This window comes from Pleurodeles waltl, chromosome 3_1, assembly GCF_031143425.1.
Source record: "Pleurodeles waltl isolate 20211129_DDA chromosome 3_1, aPleWal1.hap1.20221129, whole genome shotgun sequence".
NCBI classification, from domain to species: Eukaryota; Metazoa; Chordata; class Amphibia; order Caudata; family Salamandridae; genus Pleurodeles; species Pleurodeles waltl.
Window position 1 is genome coordinate 1,580,439,648 of NC_090440.1, and position 24,762 is coordinate 1,580,464,409.

General features: G+C 46.1%; 2 protein-coding genes across 3 annotated transcripts in view; one reads left to right on the top strand and one right to left on the bottom strand.

The window, feature by feature from the left end:
- Nucleotides 1–18,954, bottom strand: part of ARL6IP6 (ARF like GTPase 6 interacting protein 6) — a 99,027-nt gene extending 80,073 nt beyond the window's left edge. Inside the window, exon 1 of one of the 2 annotated variants that reach the window (XM_069225171.1) lies at nucleotides 18,523–18,854. In XM_069225171.1, coding sequence (XP_069081272.1) covers nucleotides 18,523–18,832 — 310 coding nt within the window. In that variant the 5' untranslated portion in view covers nucleotides 18,833–18,854. Of the gene's footprint in view, nucleotides 1–18,522 lie in introns of both variants that reach the window. The other variant, XM_069225172.1, reaches the window with a different exon arrangement.
- A 299-nt stretch (nucleotides 18,955–19,253) lies between these two features.
- Nucleotides 19,254–24,762, top strand: part of LOC138283601 (pre-mRNA-processing factor 40 homolog A-like) — a 31,130-nt gene continuing 25,621 nt past the window's right edge. Inside the window, exon 1 of the mRNA XM_069221540.1 lies at nucleotides 19,254–19,445. Coding sequence (XP_069077641.1) covers nucleotides 19,386–19,445 — 60 coding nt within the window. The 5' untranslated portion in view covers nucleotides 19,254–19,385. The remainder of the gene's footprint in view (nucleotides 19,446–24,762) is intronic.

A 24,762-nucleotide genomic window follows, 5' to 3' on the forward strand; every position in this document is an offset into this window, starting at 1 on the left:
AGTCATCTGAAAAGTCCAGGTTGTCGACCTGGGTCCAAGTTGTCCCCAGGATGCCATTTTTTCTCCTTGCTGTGGATGTCCTCATGATCCAGTCTAAGGCCAGCAGGAAGAGTAAAGGAGAGAGAGAGCAAAAAACCCTGACAGACTCCAGTCCTCATTTGGAAGGCTTCGTGAGTTACCCTCCATGGATAATCTTGCAGGTCTTTCCCTTGTATGAGTTGCTTAAGATTCTGAAGAATTGATCTGGCATGCCCAGGTGGCAGAGGAGTTTCCAAAGGGTCTCTCTGTCCACACTGTTGAAGACCTTCTCATAGTCGATGGAGTTGACATAGAGGGGAGAGTTCCATTCCGTTGACTGCTCAAGGATGATGCGCAGTGTTGCAAGCTGGTCTGTGCAAGAACTATCTTTGTGGAGGCCATTTGCTGATCGCACAACCGAGCGAGGACTTGTTCCTTTGTTCTGTTCAGTATGGATTTGTTGGACACTTTCCCTGGGGTGGACAGAAGAGTTATTCCTCTGTAGTTTCTGCAGATACTCAAGGCACCTTTCTTGGAGATCTTGAGGAAATATCCCTCAATCCAGTCTGACAGCACATTTGCCTCTCCCCAGAACCTTCAAATCATGACTAGAACAGGTCTACTGATGTTTTAATATCTGACCTCAGTGCCTCTGCAGGAATGCTGTTGGTCTTGCTGCCTTCCAATTTCTCAGATGTTTGATGGGTTGGCGTATTTGTTCCTTGGCTTGTCTGCTGCAGTCGAGTGTTAGCTGACTGCATGCCAGGTGGAGACTGTGGCATGGGCTGATTCAGCAGTTCTTGTAAGTGCTCCACCCAGCTTTCGTTGTTGGCCTTCGTTACCCATGATTGTCTTCCCAGCTTAGTCTTTAACAGGTCTTTCTGGCTTGCTGCATCTGCCGGAAAGTTTCCTTCTTATGTTGCTGAAGAGTTCTCTAAAGTTTCAATGGCTTGGGCTTCTGTGGCAAGATCACTGATGAATCTTCACTTGTCTGCTTGTAAGCTTCTTATTGCTTCCTTGTTGGTTTTGGTGTATTCGCCTTGAGCTTTTGCTTTGTCTGCTCTTGTTCGGCTGGTGTTGGTGTACTGCGGCTCTAGCCAAAAGTAAATGTATCTCTGACAAGATGCTCGTAAGATAAACTGTTACCTAGTGCATCTGATGTAACCACCAAACTCACCATATTTCTAATTAAGAGCAGCACTCTAGGGACTGCCTAAAGCAACCATTAGCTTAGTCACTCATTCCATATTGCAATCCATTTTCCAGCCAAAAGTCCCAACCAAAAAAAGTCAGTAACCTGAGACTCATTCTAACCTGACCCATATCCTCTAGGACAGAGTCACAAACAATGCATTCCACTATCTGCAGAATGTTTCCTTGCTGCTCCTGGACCAATTTTCTCCTTGCTCTGATCGTTTTGCAAGAATGCTGCCCATCGCATGCTAGTCCTGAAAATGTTGTTCAACCCTCTGCACGATGGTGGCCCTCCACTGTCTCTCAGTCAAACAAAAGGTCTAATTCAAGATGTCTGGGTACTCAAATATTCAAGAAGCACTAACAAAGTCAATGGGTCTCCCCTTGTCAAACTATTGTGATTAATGTATTTTTTGATGCAGCATAAACCACAAAACAAATACTGATGACTATGTGTAGCGGCCATACGCTTTAACCCCTTCTGTGCCGCAGACGTAGTGGTTACGTCCTGCGGCACAGTGCTGCTGTGCCGAGGACGTAACCACTACGTCCTCGGCACACAGCCCAGAGGGAGCGCTCTCGCTCCCTCTGTGTGCTTCCCCCCACCCCCCAAAGTCAGGGATGGAAGGGGAAGCCCTTCCCCTTCCACCCCCGACCCCCCCCACCCCCCATAATGACGTCAGCGCGCGATCGCGCGGTGACTTCATTATGGGGATTTCGCCGCACAGGAAGCCATTTGCTTCCTGTGCGGCGAACGGAAAAGAGGTGAGTTCCTCTTCCCGGTGGGTGGGGGGTTTGGGCTAAAGAGGCACCGGGGGAAAGGAAAGGCTTTTCCTTTCCCCCGGTGTCTCTTTGAGCATTCCTGCTGCCCGATCGCATTGCGATCGGGCAGCAGGAATGCCCACTAGACGCCAGGGATTTTCTTTTTTTTGTTTCACTTTCTTGTTTCTGTGTCGGGGAGCGGCCCCTTGAGCAAGGGTCGCTCCCCTTTGGGGGGCATGTGTGTTATGGCCATTTCTGCCCCCCTTGGGGGCAGATTGGCCTACTTTTTAGGCGGATCTGCCCCCAAGGGGGGCAGAAACCACTGGATCACCAGGGATTTATATTTTCTGTGCATTTATGTTGGGGGGGGGTGCCCCCTTGGGCAAGGGGCGCCGCCCCCCCCCAAGGGGGCAGAGAACTGTTGGCCTTTTCTGCCCCCCTTGGGGGCAGATCGGCCTATTTTTTTTAGGTCCATCTGCCCCCAAGGGGGGCAGAAGCCACTTAGGCACCAGGGATTGTGTGTGTAGTGAATGGGGGGGGCGCCCCCTTGGGCAAGGGTCGCTCCCCTGTGGGGGGCATGTCCTTTAGGGCCATTTCTGCCCCCTTGAGGGCAGATTGGCTACTTTTTAGCCAGATCTGCCCCCAAGGGGGGCAGAAAACACTAGATCACCAGGGTTTTTTATTTTTATGTGTATTTATGTGGGGGGGGGTGCCCCCTTGGGCAAGGGGCGCCCCCCCCAAGGGGGCAGAGAACTGTTGGCCTTTTCTACCCCCCTTGGGGGCAAATCGGCCTATTTTGTTTAGGTCCATCTGCCCCCAAGGGGGGCAGAAGCCACTTAGGCACCAGGGATTGTGTGTGTAGTGGATGGGGGGGCGCCCCCTTGGGCAAGGGTCGCTCCCCTTTGGGGGGCATGTCTTTTAGGGCCATTTCTGCCCCCCTTGAGGGCAGATCAGCCTATTATTTTTAGGCTGATCTGCCCCCAAGGGGGGCAGAAACCACTAGAACGCCAGGGATGTTTTTTTATGTGTTTATTTTTGTGGGGGGGCGTCCCCTTGGGCACGGGGCGCCCCCCCAAGGGGGGCATTGACCTGTTGGCCATTTCTGCCCCCCCTGGGGGCAGATGGGCCTATTTTTCTAGACCCACCTGCCCCCAAGGGGGGCAGAAGCCACGTAGACACCAGGGATAGTGTGTGTGTGTGTGTGTGTTAGTGGATGGGGGGGGGCTTGGGCAAGGGTCGCCCCCCACTTTGGGGGCACATGTACCCAGGCCATTTCTGCACCCCTTGGAGACAGATCAGCCTATTATTTTTAGGCTGATCTGCCCCCAAGGGGGGCAGAAACCACTAGAACGCCAGGGATTTTTTTTTATGTGTTTATTTTTGTGTGGGGGCGTCCCCTTGGGCACGGGCGCCCCCCCAAGGGGGGCATTGACCTGTTGGCCATTTCTGCCCCCCCTGGGGGCAGATGGGCCTATTTTTCTAGACCCACCTGCCCCCAAGGGGGGCAGAAGCCACGTAGACACCAGGGATAGTGTGTGTGTGTGTGTTAGTGGATGGGGGGGGGCTTGGGCAAGGGTCGCCCCCCACTTTGGGGGCACATGTACCCAGGCCATTTCTGCACCCCTTGGAGACAGATCAGCCTATTATTTTTAGGCTGATCTGCCCCCAAGGGGGGCAGAAACCACTAGAACGCCAGGGATTTTTTTTTATGTGTTTATTTTTGTGTGGGGGCGTCCCCTTGGGCACGGGCGCCCCCCCAAGGGGGGCATTGACCTGTTGGCCATTTCTGCCCCCCCTGGGGGCAGATGGGCCTATTTTTCTAGACCCACCTGCCCCCAAGGGGGGCAGAAGCCACGTAGACACCAGGGATAGTGTGTGTGTGTGTGTGTGTGTTAGTGGATGGGGGGGGGGGGGCTTGGGCAAGGGTCGCCCCCCACTTTGGGGGCACATGTACCCAGGCCATTTCTGCACCCCTTGGAGACAGATCAGCCTATTATTTTTAGGCTGATCTGCCCCCAAGGGGGGCAGAAACCACTAGAACGCCAGGGAATTTTTTTTATGTGTTTATTTTTGTGGGGGGGCGTCCCCTTGGGCATGGGGCGCCCTCCCAAGGGGGGCATTGACCTGTTGGCCATTTCTGCCCCCCCCTGGGGGCAGATGGGCCTATTTTTCTAGACCCACCTGCCCCCAAGGGGGGCAGAAGCCACGTAGACACCAGGGATAGTGTGTGTGTGTGTGTGTTAGTGGATGTTGTGGGGGGCTTGGGCAAGGGTCGCCCCCCACTTTGGGGGCACATGTACCCAGGCCATTTCTGCACCCCTTGGAGACAGATCAGCCTATTATTTTTAGGCTGATCTGCCCCCAAGGGGTGGCAGAAACCATTAGAACGCCAGGGATTTTTTTTTATTTGTTTATTTTTGTGGGGTGGCGTCCCCTTGGTCACGGGGCGCTCCACCCAAAGGGGGGCATTGACCTGTTGGCCATTTCTACACCTCCTGGGGGCAGATGGGCCTATTTTCTTAGGCCCACCTGCCCCCAAGGGGGCAGAAGCCACTTAGGCACCAGGGATAGTGTTGTGTGTGTTTTTTTTGTTTTTTTTTGTTTGAGGGCTGTCCCCTTTGGCAAGGGTCGCTCTCCATGGGGACACAGTACTAAAGGTATTTTTTGGCTTCCTTGGGGCAGACAGGCCTATTTTTTTAGTAGGCCCATCTGCCCCTATGGCAGAATCCACTTAGGCACCAATTTCTAAAATGTTTGATGGTGGGGTGTTTGTCAACTGAAGAAGTCTTTGCATTTGTGATAAAAAATGTTTTCCTCCTTTTTGTTCTAGTTCAAAGCTTTTGCTTTATTTGCTGTGGCTCCTTGCGGTTTTGGCGGTGGTTGACCTGCAGTTTGCACAGTTGCATGTTTTAGGTAAGTGTAAGGAAATGCCTCCTTGGCATGGTTGCCCCCTGACTTTTTGCCTTTGCTGATGCTATGTTTACAATTGAAAGTGTGCTGAGGCCTGCTAACCAGGCCCCAGCACCAGTGTTCTTTCCCTAACCTGTACTTTTGTATCCACAATTGGCAGACCCTGGCATCCAGATAAGTCCCTTGTAACTGGTACTTCTAGTACCAAGGGCCCTGATGCCAAGGAAGGTCTCTAAGGGCTGCAGCATGTCTTGTGCCACCCTGGAGACCCCTCACTCAGCACAGACACACTGCTTGCCAGCTTGTGTGTGCTAGTGAGGACAAAACGAGTAAGTCGACATGGCACTCCACTCAGGGTGCCATGCCAGCCTCTCACTGCCTATGCAGTATAGGTAAGACACCCCTCTAGCAGGCCTTACAGCCCTAAGGCAGGGTGCACTATACCATAGGTGAGGGTACCAGTGCATGAGCACTGTACCCCTACAGTGTCTAAGCAAAACCTTAGACATTGTAAGTGCAGGGTAGCCATCAGAGTATATGGTCTGGGAGTCTGTTTTACACGAACTCCACAGCACCATAATGGCTACACTGAAAACTGGGAAGTTTGGTATCAAACTTCTCAGCACAATAAATGCACACTGATGCCAGTGTACATTTTATTGCAAAATACACCCCAGAGGGCACCTTAGAGGTGCCCCCTGAAACTTAACCGACTGTCTGTGTAGGCTGACTAGTTCCAGCAGCCTGCCACACTAGAGACATGTTGCTGGCCCCATGGGGAGAGTGCCTTTGTCACTCTGAGGCCAGTAACAAAGCCTGCACTGGGTGGAGATGCTAACACCTCCCCCAGGCAGGAGCTGTAACACCTGGCGGTGAGCCTCAAAGGCTCACCCCTTTGTCACAGCACCGCAGGACACTCCAGCTAGTGGAGTTGCCCGCCCCCGGCCCCCACTTTTGGCGGCAAGGCCGGAGAAAATAATGAGAATAACAAGGAGGAGTCACTGGCCAGTCAGGACAGCCCCTAAGGTGTCCTGAGCTGAGGTGACTCTGACTTTTAGAAATCCTCCATCTTGCAGATGGAGGATTCCCCCAATAGGGTTAGGATTGTGACCCCCTCCCCTTGGGAGGAGGCACAAAGAGGGTGTACCCACTCTCAGGGCTAGTAGCCATTGGCTACTAACCCCCCAGACCTAAACACGCCCTTAAATTTAGTATTTAAGGGCTACCCTGAACCCTAGAAAATGAGATTCCTGCAACAACAAGAAGAAGGACTGCCCAGCTGAAAACCCCTGCAGAGGAAGACCAGAAGACAACAACTGCCTTGGCTCCAGAAACTCACCGGCCTGTCTCCTGCCTTCCAAAGAACTCTGCTCCAGCGACGCCTTCCAAAGGGACCAGCGACCTCTGAATCCTCTGAGGACTGCCCTGCTTCGACGACGACAAGAAACTCCCGAGGACAGCGGACCTGCTCCAAAAAGACTGCAACTTTGTCTCAAGAAGCAGCTTTAAAGAACCCTGCAACTCCCCGCAAGAAGCGTGAGACTTGCAACACTGCACCCGGCGACCCCGACTCGGCTGGTGGAGAACCAACACCTCAGGGAGGACCCCCGGACTACTCTACGACTGTGAGTACCAAAACCTGTCCCCCCTGAGCCCCCACAGCGCCGCCTGCAGAGGGAATCCCGAGGCTTCCCCTGACCGCGACTCTCTGAAACCTAAGTCCCGACGCCTGGAAAAGACCCTGCACCCGCAGCCCCCAGGACCTGAAGGACCGGACTTTCACTGCAGAAGTGACCCCCAGGAGTCCCTCTCCCTTGCCCAAGTGGAGGTTTCCCCGAGGAAGCCCCCCCTTGCCTGCCTGCAGCGCTGAAGAGATCCCGTGATCTCTCATTGACTTACATTGCGAACCCGACGCTTTTTCTAACACTGCACCCGGCCGCCCCCGCGCCGCTGAGGGTGAAATTTCTGTGTGGGCTTGTTTCCCCCCCGGTGCCCTACAAAACCCCCCTGGTCTGCCCTCCGAAGACGCGGGTACTTACCTGCAAGCAGACCGGAACCGGGGCACCCCCCTTCTCTCCATTCTAGCCTATGCGTTTTGGGCACACTTTGAACTCTGCACCTGACCGGCCCTGAGCTGCTGGTGTGGTAACTTTGGGGTTGCTCTGAACCCCCAACGGTGGGCTACCTTGGACCAAGAACTGAACCCTGTAAGTGTCTTACTTACCTGGTAAAACTAACAAAAACTTACCTCCCCCAGGAACTGTGAAAATTGCACTAAGTGTCCACTTTTAAAGTAGCTATTTGTGAATAACTTGAAAAGTATACCTGCAATTGAAATGATTCAAAGTTCCTAATGTACTTACCTGCAATACCTTTCAAACAAGATATTACATGTTAAATTTGAACCTGTGGTTCTTAAAATAAACTAAGAAAAGATATTTTTCTATAACAAAACCTATTGGCTGGATTTGTCTCTGAGTGTGTGTACCTCATTTATTGTCTATGTGTATGTACAACAAATGCTTAACACTACTCCTTGGATAAGCCTACTGCTCGACCACACTACCACAAAATAGAGCATTAGTATTATCTCTTTTTACCACTATTTTACCTCTAAGGGGAACCCTTGGACTCTGTGCATGCTATTCCTTACTTTGAAATAGCACATACAGAGCCAACTTCCTACAGTAAGTAAAAACAATTTACTCCAAAGGAGTATTGTTGCCATGCATGAATGACATGTTTGTAGGGGGTGTACTAAATGCAGGATTGTGTGTGAAATTGTCCTTAGGTTTGTGCACAATGATATTTGTTTTGTCTTATTTCTAATTTGCCTTTCTTTCTTTTTAGTGGGATATCATTGGTGATTGCTGTGTAGTTGCTGGTGAATCAAGCTTTTTCAGGCAAGTGAGCGGTATAGTTTTTGAGTTTGTAACGCTTACTAACAGAGCTACACTTTGTTACTTGTCTTACACAGTGCTGGTTGTTGGTGGTGAATTTGTCCAATTAATTTTAGCAGGAGAGATCATGGCTAGCCGCAGGATGACCGCTCAGCAGGTGGTTGGTATGCTTTTTGAGTCACAGTCTGATCATGACTATGAGACGGACTCTGCATCTGAGGCAGAGGAGGAAGTCAGAGATTCTGGCAGTGATGTTTCTGTTGGAGGGGAATCTTCTGATGATGAAGCCACACTCAGTGCAGATGAAGGTTCTGTTTTAGAGGAGGACATTGATGTGCCAATAGTGCAGCAACCTGGGGCTGAAAGGTTTCCCGTTAGAAGACCTGATGTCTGGGTTGCCCCAAACATGGAGCAGCCAGAGTTGCCTGCCTTTACTGGTCTCCCGGGGTGTAACGCCAATACAGAGAACTTTATGCCTATCAATTTCTTTGAGTTATTCATGGATGATGTGTTTTTGGAAGAGATTGTTGAGCAGACTAATTTGTATGCGGAGCAGCATTTGAGGGACAACGCTGCTAGACTTAAGCCACACTCTAGAGCTGCCCAGTGGATTCCCACAAATTTGGAGGAGATAAAAAAGTTTTTGGGTTTGACTTTTTTGATGGGGTTGATAAGGAAGCCGTCACTGGCTTCTTATTGGTCTACTAGTCCGTTGATGGCAACAGCTATATTTCCAGCTACCATGAGTCGTAATCGGTATTTGCTTCTTCTTAGGATGCTGCATTTTGTTGACAATGCATTAGCCTTGCCACGAGATCACCCAGATTCTGACCGTCTTTTTAAGATTAGGCCTGTCCTTGATCATTTTGTAGATCGGTTTTCGGAGGTCTATGTTCCAGGCAAAGAGATAAGTGTGGACGAGTCTTTGGTCCTCTTCAAGGGTCGTTTGGTTTTTAGGCAGTACATTCCTAGCAAAAGGGCACGATATGGAATTAAATTGTATATGCTGTCTGAAAGTAGGACAGGATATGTGTATAGTTTCCGTGTGTACACTGGTAGGGATTCCAATATTGACCCCCCTGGTTGTCCTCCCACTTTTGGAGTTACTGAGAAAATAGTGTGGGATCTTGGTAGACGACTGTTCAACAAAGGTCACCATTTGTATGTAGATAACTTCTACACTGGTGTGCAGTTGTTCAAGGAATTGTTTAGAGTGGACACAGTTGCTTGTGGCACAATCCGTTCTAACCGGAAAGGCTATCCAAGGGAGCTTGTCTGTAAAAAACTTGAGAGGGGACAGTGCTGTGCCTTGCGGAACGAGGAGCTGCTAGCTTTGAAATTTTCAGACAAGAGGGATGTCTACATGCTAAGTACCATCCATGATGAGAGTACTTCCCCTGTGACTGTTTGGGGCCAGGTTGCTGAAGTGCGCAAACCTGTGTGCATTTTAGATTATAATAAGCACATGGGAGGTGTAGATGGAGTTGACCAGAGGTTGGAACCTTATACTGCTATTCGTAAGTCTTATGTTTGGTATAAGAAGTTAGCACTTCACCTCTTCCACTTAGCAACCTTCAATGCTTTTATTGTGTTTAGAGATAGGTCTCCAGACTCAAAGATGACATTTGTGAAATTTCAGGAGTCAGTGATAGAGAGCCTTATTGTGGTGGAACAGGCCAGAGTTCCTAGAGAAGCAGTGGTGGAGGATGTGGCTAGATTGAAAGATCGCCACTTTGCTGAGCACATTCCTCCCACACCCAAAAAAGACTTTCCAGCTAAGAAATGTAGAGTGTGTTTTCGAAGAGGTATCCGGTGGGAGTCTCGAATGTACTGCCCAGATTGTCCTTCAAAGCCTGGGCTGTGTGTCGGTGCTTGTTTTAATTACCACACCCAGAAGAATTTCTGGGAACAACCATGAGTGTAAACTCATGTCTGTTTTGTATTTTCATGTGTTTAGTTTCATGGTTAGCATTTCTGTCATGTTCTTAGTTAGAGCTTTTGTGTTTGTTGTTTTGTAATTCTTTCTACTTAGTTAGGGGTTCCTCTGTTTAAAAATATATATATATATATGATGCCATTGTGTGTGGAGTGGGGCATGGCTGAGACTGTACATATTGACTTGATGTTGGCTACTGCAACACACTGCCAGCCAAACACCAGTCCACACACTCCCATCAGCTGGTGTGATTGTTGTATCAGGCATGTGGGCGTATGTAAGTGATGGGCCCTTGAGTGGCGCTGTCTGTCGATGTGAGTGTTGTAATGTGCTGGGCCCGTGGCTGGCGGTGTGAATGGCCTTGTGTGTGTCATGTATGAAAGTTGTGTGAATGGACTGTAAAGCGGTTGGTGCCTTGTCGCGGCTTTACAGCTCACGAGCTGTGAGTCATTGGTTCAGTTTTTTGCCTTTCAGTTACTAACAGTGCTTTTCATTTTTGTGAAAGCTCTTGTTAGTAAAATTTGATCCACTGAACCATCACTCACCCTCGTGCCAAATCCAACCAGTATGTGTGGTAAAAATGACCAAACCTGCTCCGCTGTAATCAGGCGTCGCAGCACACCTATGACACGCTAGGTGCCTCAGGTGGGACCCCGATGATGAAGCATGCCACTAACTTGGTTGGTGGGTGAGGGGTCTTTTTCACATAACCTAAGTGTGTTTCTTTTCAAAATTTTAGTGTTTGGCACATCACGGACGTATGTGGGCACATCAAAACGATATATTACAAAACTACCTGTGTTTGGGGGGGGAGAGGGCACCTATGTTTTTGGTCCTGTGTGCGGCCTTCATCTAGGGAAACCTACCAAACCCAGACATTTTTTAAAACTAGACACCCCAAGGAGTCCAGGGAGGAGTGGCTTGCGTGGATCCCCCAACATTTTCTTACCCAGACTCCTCTGTAAACCTCAAAATGTGCTTAAAAAAAAGCATATTTTCCTGACTTTTCTTCGTACGATCACCACTCCAGCACAAAATTCCTACTCCCCAGTGTTCCCCTCAGTCTCCCAAATAAAATGACACCTCACGTATGTGGGTCCCCAAAGCAGAGTCAGTCTAAAGACGTATAAAAGAATATGTCCTTATAAACTCGCAGTACTATCCCCTGTATCTCTACAAGTTTTGGGCCTTATTCTGTTGGAGGCACCTGGCCCACCCACACAACTGAGGTATCATTTTTATCGGGAGACTTGGGGGAACGCTGGGTGGAAGGAAATTTGTGGCTCCACTCAGATTCCAGAACTTTCTGTCACCGAAATGTGTGAAAAATGCTTTTTTTTAGCCAAAATTTGAGGTTTGGAAAGGATTCTGGGTAACAGAACCTGGTCAGAGCCCCTCAAGTCACCCCATCTTGGATTCCCCTAGGTCTCTAGTTTTCAGAAATGCACAGGTTTGGTAGGTTTCCCTAGGTGCTGGCTGAGCTACAGGCCAAAAACTACAGGTAGGCACTGTTTTCAATGAAAAAATGTGATGTGTCCACGCTGCGCTTTGGGGCGTTTCCTGTCGCGGGCGCTAGGCCTACCCACGCAAGTGAGGTATCATTTTTATCGGGAGACTTGGGGGAACGCTGGGTGGAAGGAAATTTGTGGCTCCTCCCAGATTCCAGAACTTTCTGCCACAGAAATGTGAGGAACATGTGTTTTTTTTAGCCAATTTTTGAGCTTTGCAAAGGATTCTGGGTAACAGAACCTGGTCCGAGCCCCGCCAGTCACCCCTCCTTGGATTCCCCTAGGTCTCTAGTTTTCAGAAATGCACAGGTTTGGTAGGTTTCCCTAGGTGGCGGCTGAGCTAGAGGCCAAAATCTACAGGTAGGCACTTTGCTAAAAACAGGTCTGTTTTCTGTGATGTGTCCACGTTGCGCTTTGGGGCGTTTCCTGTCGCGGGCGCTAGGCCTACCCACACAAGTGAGGTATCATTTTTATCGGGAGACGTGGGGGAACGCTGGGTTGAAGGAAATTTGTGGCTCCTCTCAGATTCCAGAACATTCTGCCACAGAAATGTGAGGAACATGTGTTTTTTTAGCCAATTTTTGAGCTTTGCAAAGGATTCTGGGTAACAGAACCTGGTCCGAGCCCCGCCAGTCACCCCTCCTTGGATTCCCCTAGGTCTCTAGTTTTCAGAAATGCACAGGTTTGGTAGGTTTCCCTAGGTGCCGGCTGAGCTAGAGGCCAAAATCTACAGGTAGTCACTTCGCAAAAAACACCTCTGTTTTCTTCCAAAATTTTGGTGGTGTCCACGTTGCGCTTTGGGGCGTTTCCTGGCGCGGGCGCTAGGCCTACCCACGCAAGTGAGGTATCATTTTTATCGGGAGACTTGGGGGAACGCTGGGTGGAAGGAAATTTGTGGCTCCTCCCAGATTCCAGAACTTTCTGCCACAGAAATGTGAGGAACATGTGTTTTTTTTAGCCAATTTTTGAGCTTTGCAAAGGATTCTGGGTAACAGAACCTGGTCCGAGCCCCGCCAGTCACCCCTCCTTGGATTCCCCTAGGTCTCTAGTTTTCAGAAATGCACAGGTTTGGTAGGTTTCCCTAGGTGGCGGCTGAGCTAGAGGCCAAAATCTACAGGTAGGCACTTTGCTAAAAACAGGTCTGTTTTCTGTGATGTGTCCACGTTGCGCTTTGGGGCGTTTCCTGTCGCGGGCGCTAGGCCTACCCACACAAGTGAGGTATCATTTTTATCGGGAGACGTGGGGGAACGCTGGGTGGAAGGACATTTGTGGCTCCTCTCAGATTCCAGCACTTTCTGCCACAGAAATGTGAGGAACATGTGTTTTTTTAGCCAATTTTTGAGCTTTGCAAAGGATTCTGGGTAACAGAACCTGGTCCGAGCCCCGCCAGTCACCCCTCCTTGGATTCCCCTAGGTCTCTAGTTTTCAGAAATGTACAGGTTTGGTAGGTTTCCCTAGGTGCCGGCTGAGCTAGAGGCCAAAATCTACAGGTAGTCACTTCGCAAAAAACACCTCTGTTTTCTTCCAAAATTTTGGTGGTGTCCACGTTGCGCTTTGGGGCGTTTCCTGTCGCGGGCGCTAGGCCTACCCACGCAAGTGAGGTATCATTTTTATCGGGAGACTTGGGGGAACGCTGGGTGGAAGGAAATTTGTGGCTCCTCCCAGATTCCAGAACTTTCTGCCACAGAAATGTGAGGAACATGTGGTTTTTTTAGCCAATTTTTGAGCTTTGCAAAGGATTCTGGGTAACAGAACCTGGTCCGAGCCCCGCCAGTCACCCCTCCTTGGATTCCCCTAGGTCTCTAGTTTTCAGAAATGCACAGGTTTGGTAGGTTTCCCTAGGTGGCGGCTGAGCTAGAGGCCAAAATCTACAGGTAGGCACTTTGCTAAAAACAGGTCTGTTTTCTGTGATGTGTCCACATTGCGCTTTGGGGTGTTTCCTGTCGCGGGCGCTAGGCCTACCCACACAAGTGAGGTATCATTTTTATCGGGAGACGTGGGGGGGAACGCTGGGTGGAAGGAAATTTGTGGCTCCTCTCAGATTCCAGAACTTTCTGCCACAGAAATGTGAGGAACATGTGTTTTTTTAGCCAAATTTTGAGGTTTGCAAAGGATTCTGGGTAACAGAACCTGGTCCGAGCCACACAAATCACCCCATCTTGGATTCCCCTAGGTCTCTAGTTTTCAGAAATGCACAGGTTTGGTAGGTTTCCCTAGGTGGCGGCTGAGCTAGAGGCCAAAATCTACAGGTAGGCACTTTGCTAAAAACAGGTCTGTTTTCTGTGATGTGTCCACATTGCGCTTTGGGGTGTTTCCTGTCGCGGGCGCTAGGCCTACCCACAAGAGTGAGGTATCATTTTTATCGGGAGACGTGGGGGAACGCTGGGTGGAAGGAAATTTGTGGCTCCTCCCAGATTCCAGAACTTTCTGCCACAGAAATGTGAGGAACATGTGTTTTTTTAGCCAAATTTTGAGGTTTGCAAAGGATTCTGGGTAACAGAACCTGGTCCGAGCCACACAAATCACCCCATCTTGGATTCCCCTAGGTCTCTAGTTTTCAGAAATGCACAGGTTTGGTAGGTTTCCCTAGGTGGCGGCTGAGCTAGAGGCCAAAATCTACAGGTAGGCACTTTGCTAAAAACAGGTCTGTTTTCTGTGATGTGTCCACGTTGCGCTTTGGGGCGTTTCCTGTCGCGGGCGCTAGGCCTACTCACACAAGTGAGGTATCATTTTTATCGGGAGACTTGGGGGAACATAGAATAGCAAAACAAGTGTTATTGCCCCTTGTCTTTCTCTACATTTTTCCCTTCCAAATGTAAGACAGTGTGTAAAAAAGACGTCCATTTGAGAAATGCCCTGTAATTCACATGCTAGTATGGGCACCCCGGAATTCAGAGATGTGCAAATAACCACTGCTTCTCAACACCTTATCTTGTGCCCATTTTGGAAATACAAAGGTTTTCTTGATAGCTATTTTTTACTCTTTATATTTCAGCAAATGAATTGCTGTATACCCGGCATAGAATGAAAACCCACTGCAGGGTGCAGGTCATTTATTGGCTCTGGGTACCTAGAGTTCTTGATGAACCTACAAGCCCTATATATCCCCGCAACCAGAAGAGTCCAGCAGACGTAACGGTATATTGCTTTCGAAAATCTGACATTGCAGGAAAAAGTTACAGAGTAAAACTTAGAGAAAAATTGATGTTTTTTTCACCTCAATTTCAATATTTTTCTTTTTCAGTTGTTATTTTCTGTAGGAAACCCTTGTAGGATCTACACAAATTACCCCTTACTGAATTCAGAATTTTGTCTACTTTTCAGAAATGTTGCGGTTTATGGGATCCAGCGTTGGTTTCATGCCCATTTCTGTCACTGACTGGAAGGAGGCTGAAAGCACAAAAAATCGTAAAAATGGGGTATGTCCCAGTAAAATGCCAAAATTGGGTTTTCTGATTCAAGTCTGCCTGTTCCTGAAAGCTGGGAAGCTGGTGATTTTATCACCGCAAACCCTTTGTTGATGCCCTTTTCAGGGAAAAAACCACAAGCCTTCTTCTGCAGCCCATTTTTCCAAATGTTTTAAAAAAAATGAAATTTTCACTGTTTTTTGGCTAATTTCTTGGCCTCCTTCTGGGGAACCCACAAAGTCTGGGTACCTCTAGAATCCCTAGGATGTTGGAAAAAAAGGACGCAAATTTGGCGTGGGTAGCTTACGTGAACAAAAAGTTATGAGGGCCTAAGCGCGAACTGCTCCAAATAGCCAAAAAAAGGCTCGGCACAGGAGGGGGAAAAGGCCTGGCAGCGAAGGGGTTAAGCAAAATACTATAAACAAAAGAGAATTACAACTTAATATGATTTTAATAGAACAGTGTGGGTGCTTCCCTGCAAGCAGATGCAGTAAGAATAGGTACTGAACTCATTTTTAGTTTTATTGTACCTCACCGGAATATATGATTTTTAAAGACACAAATAAAAATTTACTTTTGGCTTTAAATTACTGTAATCTGGAGATCTAGTATAAACACACAAGATAACAAAAAATAAAGGATACGAAATGGAAAGAACGGATTAGCATAGTACAATATTGACCCACCAGAGGTGGCAGTGAAGTGCACTTCTTTGTGTGTATATGTGCACAAGAAACCTAACAAAATGTGGTCACTCACAGAACGAGAGTGTCAATGGATGAACGGGGCTGACCCAAAGCTCATCTCTCTATTTTTATTTATTTCATGAGGGTAACAAGACAGCTAAAGCTGCCTGGATGCCAGACCTAATCTAAAAATTACTTTACCAGATCTGCCAGTCAGACGTCCAAGCCTGGCTACCCAAAACAAACTGCTTGTTTGGCTAAAAGTAGTTTTTTGTGTGTTCCGAACCATATACATTCATGGTCTCGCTAGAGAAACTCTTCACCTGCCACTACACCATGTTGTGGAATTAAAGGAATTCACTGAAAGACTGAAAAACAACACAACAGGCCTGTGGATGCTAATGTAAGTGATTATCACAGCAGACTGGTGATACGTCACATCTAAACGTACACTGAGTGCATGACCTCTTTCTCTGCTCTCCAAACTTACCCACCACCATAGCTGTTGCCTCCGGTGGCAGATATACAAAACACAAACACAGAAATGGTTTTCAAAAACTTTTACTTTGACACAGATAAATAACCAAGAAAGCAACAACAAAATATGGACTTCAATGTGAAATTAGATTTTTTTCTTTGAGATGTAACAGGAGGATACGGATTTCTACTCCAGCTGTGCACATTTTGCTTGGTAAAAGCCCATAAAACACTTATTGCTCAGGTAAAAAGATGTTGCATGATTGTCAACAACATCCAGACCATTACTCCTATTGCCACCTCGTTAGTGATCCTGTAATATTTCCACCACAGATAGCAAATTTTACAGGGAGAAGGAACACTTATTCCTAGAGTTTATTTCATTTGTGGACAGGATGCTTATTTTCAATTACCGGCTGAATTGGAAGGTGTGTACTTTTTAGACCTAATATTTCCTAAAATGCACCATGTAAACAGTATAGCTGCTTTGAAAATGACACCTTCACACAGACACCAAACTAGGGTAAAAGATGGAACACAAATGGTTGGAGACATTGTTGGAGCAGTTATTCCCCCAACAGGAGTTGCCTTAAATGATGAGAAAAATCAGGAAGCTTTCAAAACTAGCAGACAAATTAACAACCAGTACTTCTGGAGCATTAATAATTATGAACAGTGAATTAGTTGGAGTTTGATTCACGGTTTTGCAAAATCCATTTGCATTATACATTTTAGTCGCAGAAAAAGGCGAGTCCGCAAGATGCTTAAAGCTCAGCTTTATTGTACCTATATACCTTACAGGAATAAGAAGATTTTAGAATACACTAAAACTATTTCTGACCTGGGACCTGAATTGGAATCTGCTGGTGTTTTAGATAGCTTGGGCAGAAGGAGTTTCTGTTATAGGCAACTGGTTTTCAACAGCAAAAAGAATACATTTCAAACTAATATTAATGCCCCTGTTAATATTTGGTGTTTACTTTCCGACTTTATTTGGCTTTCATAAAAAGGTATCAAATGTTATCTTGAAATGAGAAAGAGAATCAGAAATGAATGATCTCAATTATACAGAGTACTAAGGACTTTAACTGTCAAAGTTTGAAGAAAAAAAAGACAGCTGAGGAAGAGGATGAAATCTGATGATTTGTTTGTAGAATATTTGGGATGGTTAAGATTACCATTAGAGGGCGTGTTTGGGGGAGCAGATTTTATAGATTACGAAAACAATACATTTAACATTAATAACGTACAGAATTAACATGCAGGCCTCATAAGTAAAGCTAGCGCTTTAAGATGAAAAAGGAAAAATCACTGCAGTTACACAGACTTAGTTTGAAGAAACTGAAGCTGCATTTAGTTTTTACTGACAACTGGCCCAGTTCAAGAATGTAAACATTAATGTTTTAATGTTTCCTGACCTTCACATGGGCATTATGTTTAAATAAAATATATTAATTTGAGTAAAATCGCTTACATGTAACCATGTATACGTTTCTGATTGAACAATAAGTATTAAAGAATGGTGAATAAAGACCCTTTCTTTATATTAGTGAGGTAATGTAGAAGCTTAAACACAAAATGCAAACTACTGAAACTAATGAATGGCGAGAACTAAATGAAAAGTCACAGTGTATTGCAAAAAAAAAAAAAAAAAAGTATATTCCTAACAGACAATAACAGCTGCTGTGAAACTTAACAAGAGCAGTTATTTATAAGATTAGACCCGAGTATTCTTATAAGCAAAATATATTTTCGGAGTAAAAGACTGAATCATGCAACAATAATAAAATAAGGACACATGATGATAAAAGATGATTGATTACTTAGTATTGCCAACTGCAGTACTGTATCCCAGCGAAGAGATGGGAATGTTCCATTCCCAAGAAATCTTGTAAACTGACTGGATGATTTAAGACTAAAGGAGAAACATGTCGCAAACGTTTTAGACTGTATTGTCTATTATAAAAAAAGTGTGTTCCTGGTGAAGATCAGATCGCCCACACTTACTCATCGCCATTTTCCCTGACCGAATCTATGCAGCTCAGGCTGAGACTCTACTGACTTATCTAAAACTTTTCTTTAGAGGGAAGTTCTGCTCTGATGAATTCTGCCACTTGAATTTATAGCTTTATGTTGTGATCTCTTAATATAGAACTCTTTGTAAGTTCGGACGCCTTTTCTTGATGTTCCAATTCTTCTAACCGTCCTTCTACTTAGAATAGGGATTCTTTCCTTTATGGGACATGCTTTTTGCATTTGCTCATGAAATACAGATTGTTTATTCTGCTTATTATCTTATGAAACGAAAACTGACTTAATAAGTATGAGCATATGAAAAGATTTATCAATAAAGCTTTTAAACTATCAAACTCTCATTACTGATTAAGAATAAGATTAAAAAGTGTGCTGATTAAATAACATATATAGCTCCTGGTTAGTCTCATTTAACATCAAAGATCCATTTGGCTTAGACGGTGGGTCGTCACCTTGAGGAGTTGGTAAGACTCTTTTAAATGCTAATTGGGAGCCAGATGTTCCAGCGCTCCAGCACTTCGATACCGAAATGTACACCGCACACACCAACCTCAAAACACACGGGTTGTACGCTATCTTTCACATGGAGAGATACTATGTACAATAACTCCCCGTTACACCTCCTCTAGTTGGTGAGCTAAACAACGAGGTCAGGGTCAAAAGATAACCAAAATCTCAATTGCAAATTACCTTTCATGAAAACGAAGAAAAAAGCCAGAAGGAAGGCCAGACCAGCCACCAGTATCAAGCAACAGAATACCGACAGGAGTCTTGCCGGCCATTTGTTGCCACGGGCGGGTGCGCACACCGACGGGAGGAAGTCGTTGGGGGCTAAAAGGCCCTCTCTGAATGTAGTAGGAGTGGCAACAGCCAAATCGGGGTCTAGGTTTCGGGGCACCTGTTGCAACATGGATCCTCCTTCGCCCTCCTCCTCCAACACCGCCCCAGATATCAGGGTGCGTCGGCTGCCTCCTCGTCTTGCGCTCCTAGAAAGAGCCATGTCTCTCTCGAAGCAAGTTGCAGGACACGAACAGCTAGAAAACGCAGCTGTCAAGTTCGAGGTCCGCGCCACAACTTGCCGACTCGGGTATACTGCGCATGAGTACAGACGTCATAGGAACGACCACCTTAAGGTCAGTCAGACATCAGTCCAGTTTAAAAATCCAGACACAAACGTCTGATGCCTGGCTTCAACATGGCCGCCATTGTGGCCTTCTTTCCGTGAAAGGGAGGGAGCTGCCATGCTTCCTGGCTCCTCCTTTTAACCTTACTGCTCTGGAACTTGGATGCGTAACATCCTGTCGCTTTCTCTCGGCTGACGCCGCCTGTTAGTTCCGCCTCCCGCAGCTGCGTGGATGGAGACGGTGAGACCTGCGCACCAAAATCAGTGTGCTCATGAAGAAGCTTTCTCGGTGGGCTTGTGTTCCTAAGACGCTGTGTGTTCTTCGGGTGGTCACGGCGGGAAGACCAGCCTTTTGCTCCCAGCCGCTGAGGCTGGACACTGACCATTCCACCGTCATCCTTGTGTCCTTTGACCCACGCCGCACGCACCAATGAGACTTTCTTATGTTGGGAGACTGCCGATGCGGCCAGGCGACGAGCGCGGGATGATGGTGAGTGTCTTACTGGGTTCTCCTGGCCCTCCTGCGCAGTTGGTACCCTTGTCTAGAGCTTTCATATGTGTGACACTAAAGTTGAACCGTAGTGAAGTTCTCAGAATGTTTATTTGGGAAGAGGTGCGTTCCTTTCACGCTGGACAGCCGGCTTTGCAAGCACGCTGATGTTTGCATTTCCACGCACCGCAAGCTGTGTTTTTCCAAAGTTATGACCTCGTTTAAGCTGGGGGAATTGTTCTCATTCGGGGGGACGAAATACTACTTTCATTTTTAGGATGCACTGTACCTGTACAAACGCTGGTTTGGTATTTGATCTCCCTCCCCCCCCCCCCCCCCCACACTTGTGATTAACTTTTTTAGCCTTTTATACAATAATCAGTGATCGATGTAGGGTGAACTTTGTTCATGATTTCCTGCACAATAAATTCAGTCTTGTAGCTTTAGAAGAGCGCATGCACCTTGTTTGCTTTTCAGTTTAGGAACGTGGCAGACGCCTTTGGTGGAGTGTGTTTTTTTTTTTCCCCTATTTTTTTGCTTCAGTAGCAGCGGGCGTGGTATAACGCGTTTTTTGGGGTTCGCTAAATAAGGCGTGCTATTGTGTAAAGTAGTGTTAAACACAATGTATCTAGTAACCACCAGAAAAGCATAAAATGCAGGCCGGTTACAGCTTTCCTACCAGATGCGCTGTAAGACTAACACATCTCTTAAAATAAAATCCAGTCAGGCTACGTTGCAACGTAACCAAACTGCCGTGTAAACAGATATTGTAATGAACGGTCACAGACTGTTGGCAGAAACTTCTTTCCCGAAGAATATCCTGGACCGATTAGTACTCATACAGCCAGTCTTATGCGACAGACTGATGCTAACAAGTTTGTGGCACTTGATGGCGATATCACTGGGTATACTGCAGATGGATTCCTAATTTAACTGTTACATTTTTGCGACCGACACCTCTCAGACGTCAGTGCCTTCTGAGAAGCTTGCTCTTTCTTACTGCAAGACTTTTGCAGCCCTCAATGCCTTGGCCTCCAAACCATGTGAGATGAATCCTTTCACTCATAGAAACATACTGCCTATAAGAAGCTGTTAGCACCATCTCGAAAACTACTGAGTTAGGTTAAAAAAATATATATATATATATATATATATATATATATATATATATATATATATTTTTTTTTAGAAGTGACCAATTTCCCCCCTTTTTTTAGGCATTTATTTCTAATTAAAATATGACTTAAATGTTTGGTGAAGAGAAGCAAAAGAGGCTGTCTCAAGTGAGTGCTTAGTTATTTTGTCGCTAGAAGTAAGGGTGCTTAACATCAGCTTCTGCTCTTGTCATAAAACCACTGATCTTGTATACTCACTTTTGTCAACGAACTTGTGAGGCATGTTATTTACAAACTGAATGTGATATCTGAGAACATAGATTACTAATTTGTCATCCAATTTTCATTAAAAAAATCAACCTTTTGCTACGTTGTCAGAGAACATAGAAGGCTCATTGGACCTCCAGTTCCAGCTGAGCTGTATGGATAGTGGCTAAGAGATTCCTCATAGATTTCAGTAGAAACGTTTTATACCAGTTTACTCACACCTGCTAATTCCACGTGTAACCTCATTGAGATGATTCTATCCTTTGGTAGTGCATTCTGACAAGTGGTGCAGCCCCAGTAGCCTAGTATGTTTGTGCAGTTGCTTCACTCCATGTACTGCTTAGAAAAAAGAACTTGAGGCCTTTTGTTCACTTTTTTAAGGTCTGACTTAGCAGCACAGTTTAAATTTACACAAGATGGACACAGTAAACCTCAGAATCTTGCTCTGTTGCATATAGTTCTAGAATAATTCTGCTGCCCATAAAGTTTAACTACAAATTTACCAAGGGGTCCAAGAATGTCCACACTGCAGAGGGATCTGATGGCCGACGGGTTTGCTGTCCCCAGTATTCGGCTATATTACTATGCTGCGCACTTGCAGCATGCTGTGAAATGGCTGGCCTAGTTGGACACCTGGTGAAATCGACTATTTGAGGGCATGCTGGGCACAGATACGTTAGCGCACCTCCTGAAGAGAGGCAGGCTTTCGGTGACAGCTGTCCCTTACCTGGTTCAACATACTGCACAGATCTGGGAACAGGTCGTTAAGAAGGTGCTTCGTCGTGCTCCTTATGACAGGGAGAAGATGGCGTGGGATCTCACTCCCTTCCCTGATATTGATAATCACATGTCCATGGACAGCTGGAGAACAGGGTGGTGTCTTGTTGCAGGGAATTTATTCTCTAACGAGGTGGTGTTATCCTTTCAGGAGGCACAGGACCTGTTTGGCTTGGGCCCAGGCCAATTTCTGCAATATGTTAAGATGGAAAGTGTTGCACATGAGGCCTGGCAAGACTTCCCGGTTGCCCCACCGTCCTCTAAGGTGTTGAATTGGCTGATAAATTTGGGGGGATGGGAAACACTTCATCACTTTAGTTTATAAGGCCCTTTGGGAAGACACGCCTGGTGCTGCTTATGCCGCGCACAGGGCATGGCAGCCTGAGTTTGGGGAACCAGTGGAGGATGCTGATTGGGCCCAGGCCTTGTTGTGTTGTGCACACTCTTTTTGTGCAATAAGAGATTTAAGCTCCTACACCTTAATTTTGTGCACCATACCTATTCATGCCTTCTCATCTTAACAAGATTTATCCAACTAGGGGAGCCGGGTGCACTCGCTGTGGTGAGGAAAACGCTTCCATCCTTCACCTAGCATGGTTCTGTAGTAGGGTGCAGCTGTTCTGGCTGGAGGTGGTTGCAAATGTTGTGGCAGCTACGGGTCCGGGTATAGCACTGACACCATTGTTATGCCTACTTGGGGTGGTGGTGCAGCCAAGGGGTTGGAAAATCGCATACATATTGGCACAACGAGCTCCAGTGTTGGCTAAAGCTGGATGAGTTCTAGTTATTTGATGGCAGAAGGACATTTATAAGATGCTGATAAGTCAAGTTCTGGGATGAATACTGATGCTGAAGATTAACAAATGAGGTCCACTTATGAATACAACGGTGATGGCAACCAACTATGGTTATATTGAAATTCTGGTATGCGTAGATTGTTTGTGAATTGGTTACATTATGGTACTACCATGTGTTGGGGACCACTGTGATGCTCCTCTTGATCAGCCAATGTCGATATATACTTCTGTGTAAGTAATTCTTCTGAGAGGTGGCTATCTGAGGGTTCTCATATGCTCTGCACTGTATTGTTTATTTGGTTTGAAATATATAAACTCAATAAAAAGTTATTAAAAAAAGAGGTCCAAGAATGCCTCTTAATAGATTGTGTTATAACTTACACAATATTTATCCAGGCACACTTTTTTATAAGAACTGTAGGGCAGCGTCATTATATATGGGGTGTTCCACAGGGTGAGATAGTCGTAGTTCTCGTGAAAGTGAGCTCACAACAAAACAACATACATCATCAACATGTATATCAATAAGGGCCTGTGATCTGTTATGTTCAGAGTTAGTCAACAGGGGGCATTTCGCCAACTCCTTACTTGCCCTCAACAGTCATCCTTCATCAAGCTCCTAATTTATTTTATTGTTGATGTTCAACTCATCCCCTGTACTGGTATCTGGGTCAATAGACCTCGAAGATACACTGTGCTCAAGCTTGTGGTTAATGAAACAATAAAAAATGGTTCCTGCTCTACGTACTTACCGGGACAAAGGACCTATAATAGTACCTCTGCTGACCATTGTGTGGTTTTCAAGGGAGTATCCCTTCATTGTTGTCCTGAGGTAGACTGGTTCCAAAGCTTATATGGGTTAAACCTCGACACGAAAATAATTATTAGCTTGATGCGAATTGACTGTTAAGGGGCAAAATAAGGAGTTAGCAAACTGCTCCCTATTGACTCATTTTGAACATACTGGCTCATATGCTCTTATTGATATACAGTATATGTTGATAAGATATGTTGTACACTGTTTTTGTTGTTATCTCTGTTTCACAAGTGCTTCAGCGATCTGAGTGTTGAACACATATACATAATGTTGTCTTACAATTCTGAAATAAAATGCGTTTTGGCTAAGTGGTGTGTTGTAAGTTATTACAGTTTAAGGTAGATTTGTGAACCATTTTTGTTGACTTGGCAACAGAGCAGTCTGTGAGCCTATTTCCAAAACAGAGTGGGGTTTGGTTCAGGCCCTTTAGCCATTGGCTCATTTAGTTCAACCCCCTCCACTTATTGCTCTGAGACTGATCAGTTTAGAGGTGCATACATCTCTCACCTCGTGCTGCTGGCTGTGCGGCACATCATTTCACTTCCTGGGAAGTAGTTCCGTTCTAATGTATTAAAGGCTATTTCTGAAGGTATTAGCCATCACACTTTTTGTCACATTCAGTCATTTATCTCATACACTTATTGCATTCCAAAAAGTGTTTCTTTCTGATTTCTTTTCCTGCTGACATAAGCGTTTTAATGCAGTCATCAGAACTTGACTCAAGCCTGACCCTAACATGGCAACCTTATTGTGTCCCTGTTTCACACCTTGACTGTCATCTTTGGTTCACACATTTCCATGTCAAAGGCAACATTTGCTAACTCCTGTTATGCTGTCACTAAATATTTTCATCAGTGTTAGAGGCAGATTGTTTATTTGATAATTTTCCTTGTTGGCTCCCCCCTGCGCCCTCGGCAGCCACCCTTTCGATAGACTGGCGAAGAGCTGTTTGCTGTACAAAATATAAGCTCTTTCTATGTACCAGTGGCTGGCGATACCTATAAATATTCCGGTGTCTTTCCCTATTTCTTGCCGAACATGAAGGAAATGAAACTCAGATGCCCGACGACCTCCCAAATATATATATTTTGTTTTCTGTAATTCTGTTCTTCTGTTTAGAGGGTTTGCCCAGTTTATTCTTTTCTGGTATTTTGAGATTGAGAGGACTGGTGGACACATTTTGTACTACGAAGAACCAGCAGGCACCTTTCTCCTTCGAGAGACATCTAGTAAATGCTTGCAATACTGCAGCTTTGCGAAAGACGTATAAGCAAGTGTTCCTGATTGAGTGAGGACATTCAGTGTTTGGCAACTATTGGGAAAGGCAGTAAGTCCGTCTCCAATACGTTATTGCATGCAAGTACAGCCATACATAGATGTTGTTTGTGTGTTACCTACTTACTTGCCAATGCTTGTTATTTCAATATTGGGGTGGCCTGCCTCCATTGGTCCAGCTTCACACCGCAATCAGATTGTTATGGGACGGAGTTTGGAGATGATAGATTGCACCGTATAACATCTTCAGTTTGTGCACCTTGTACATT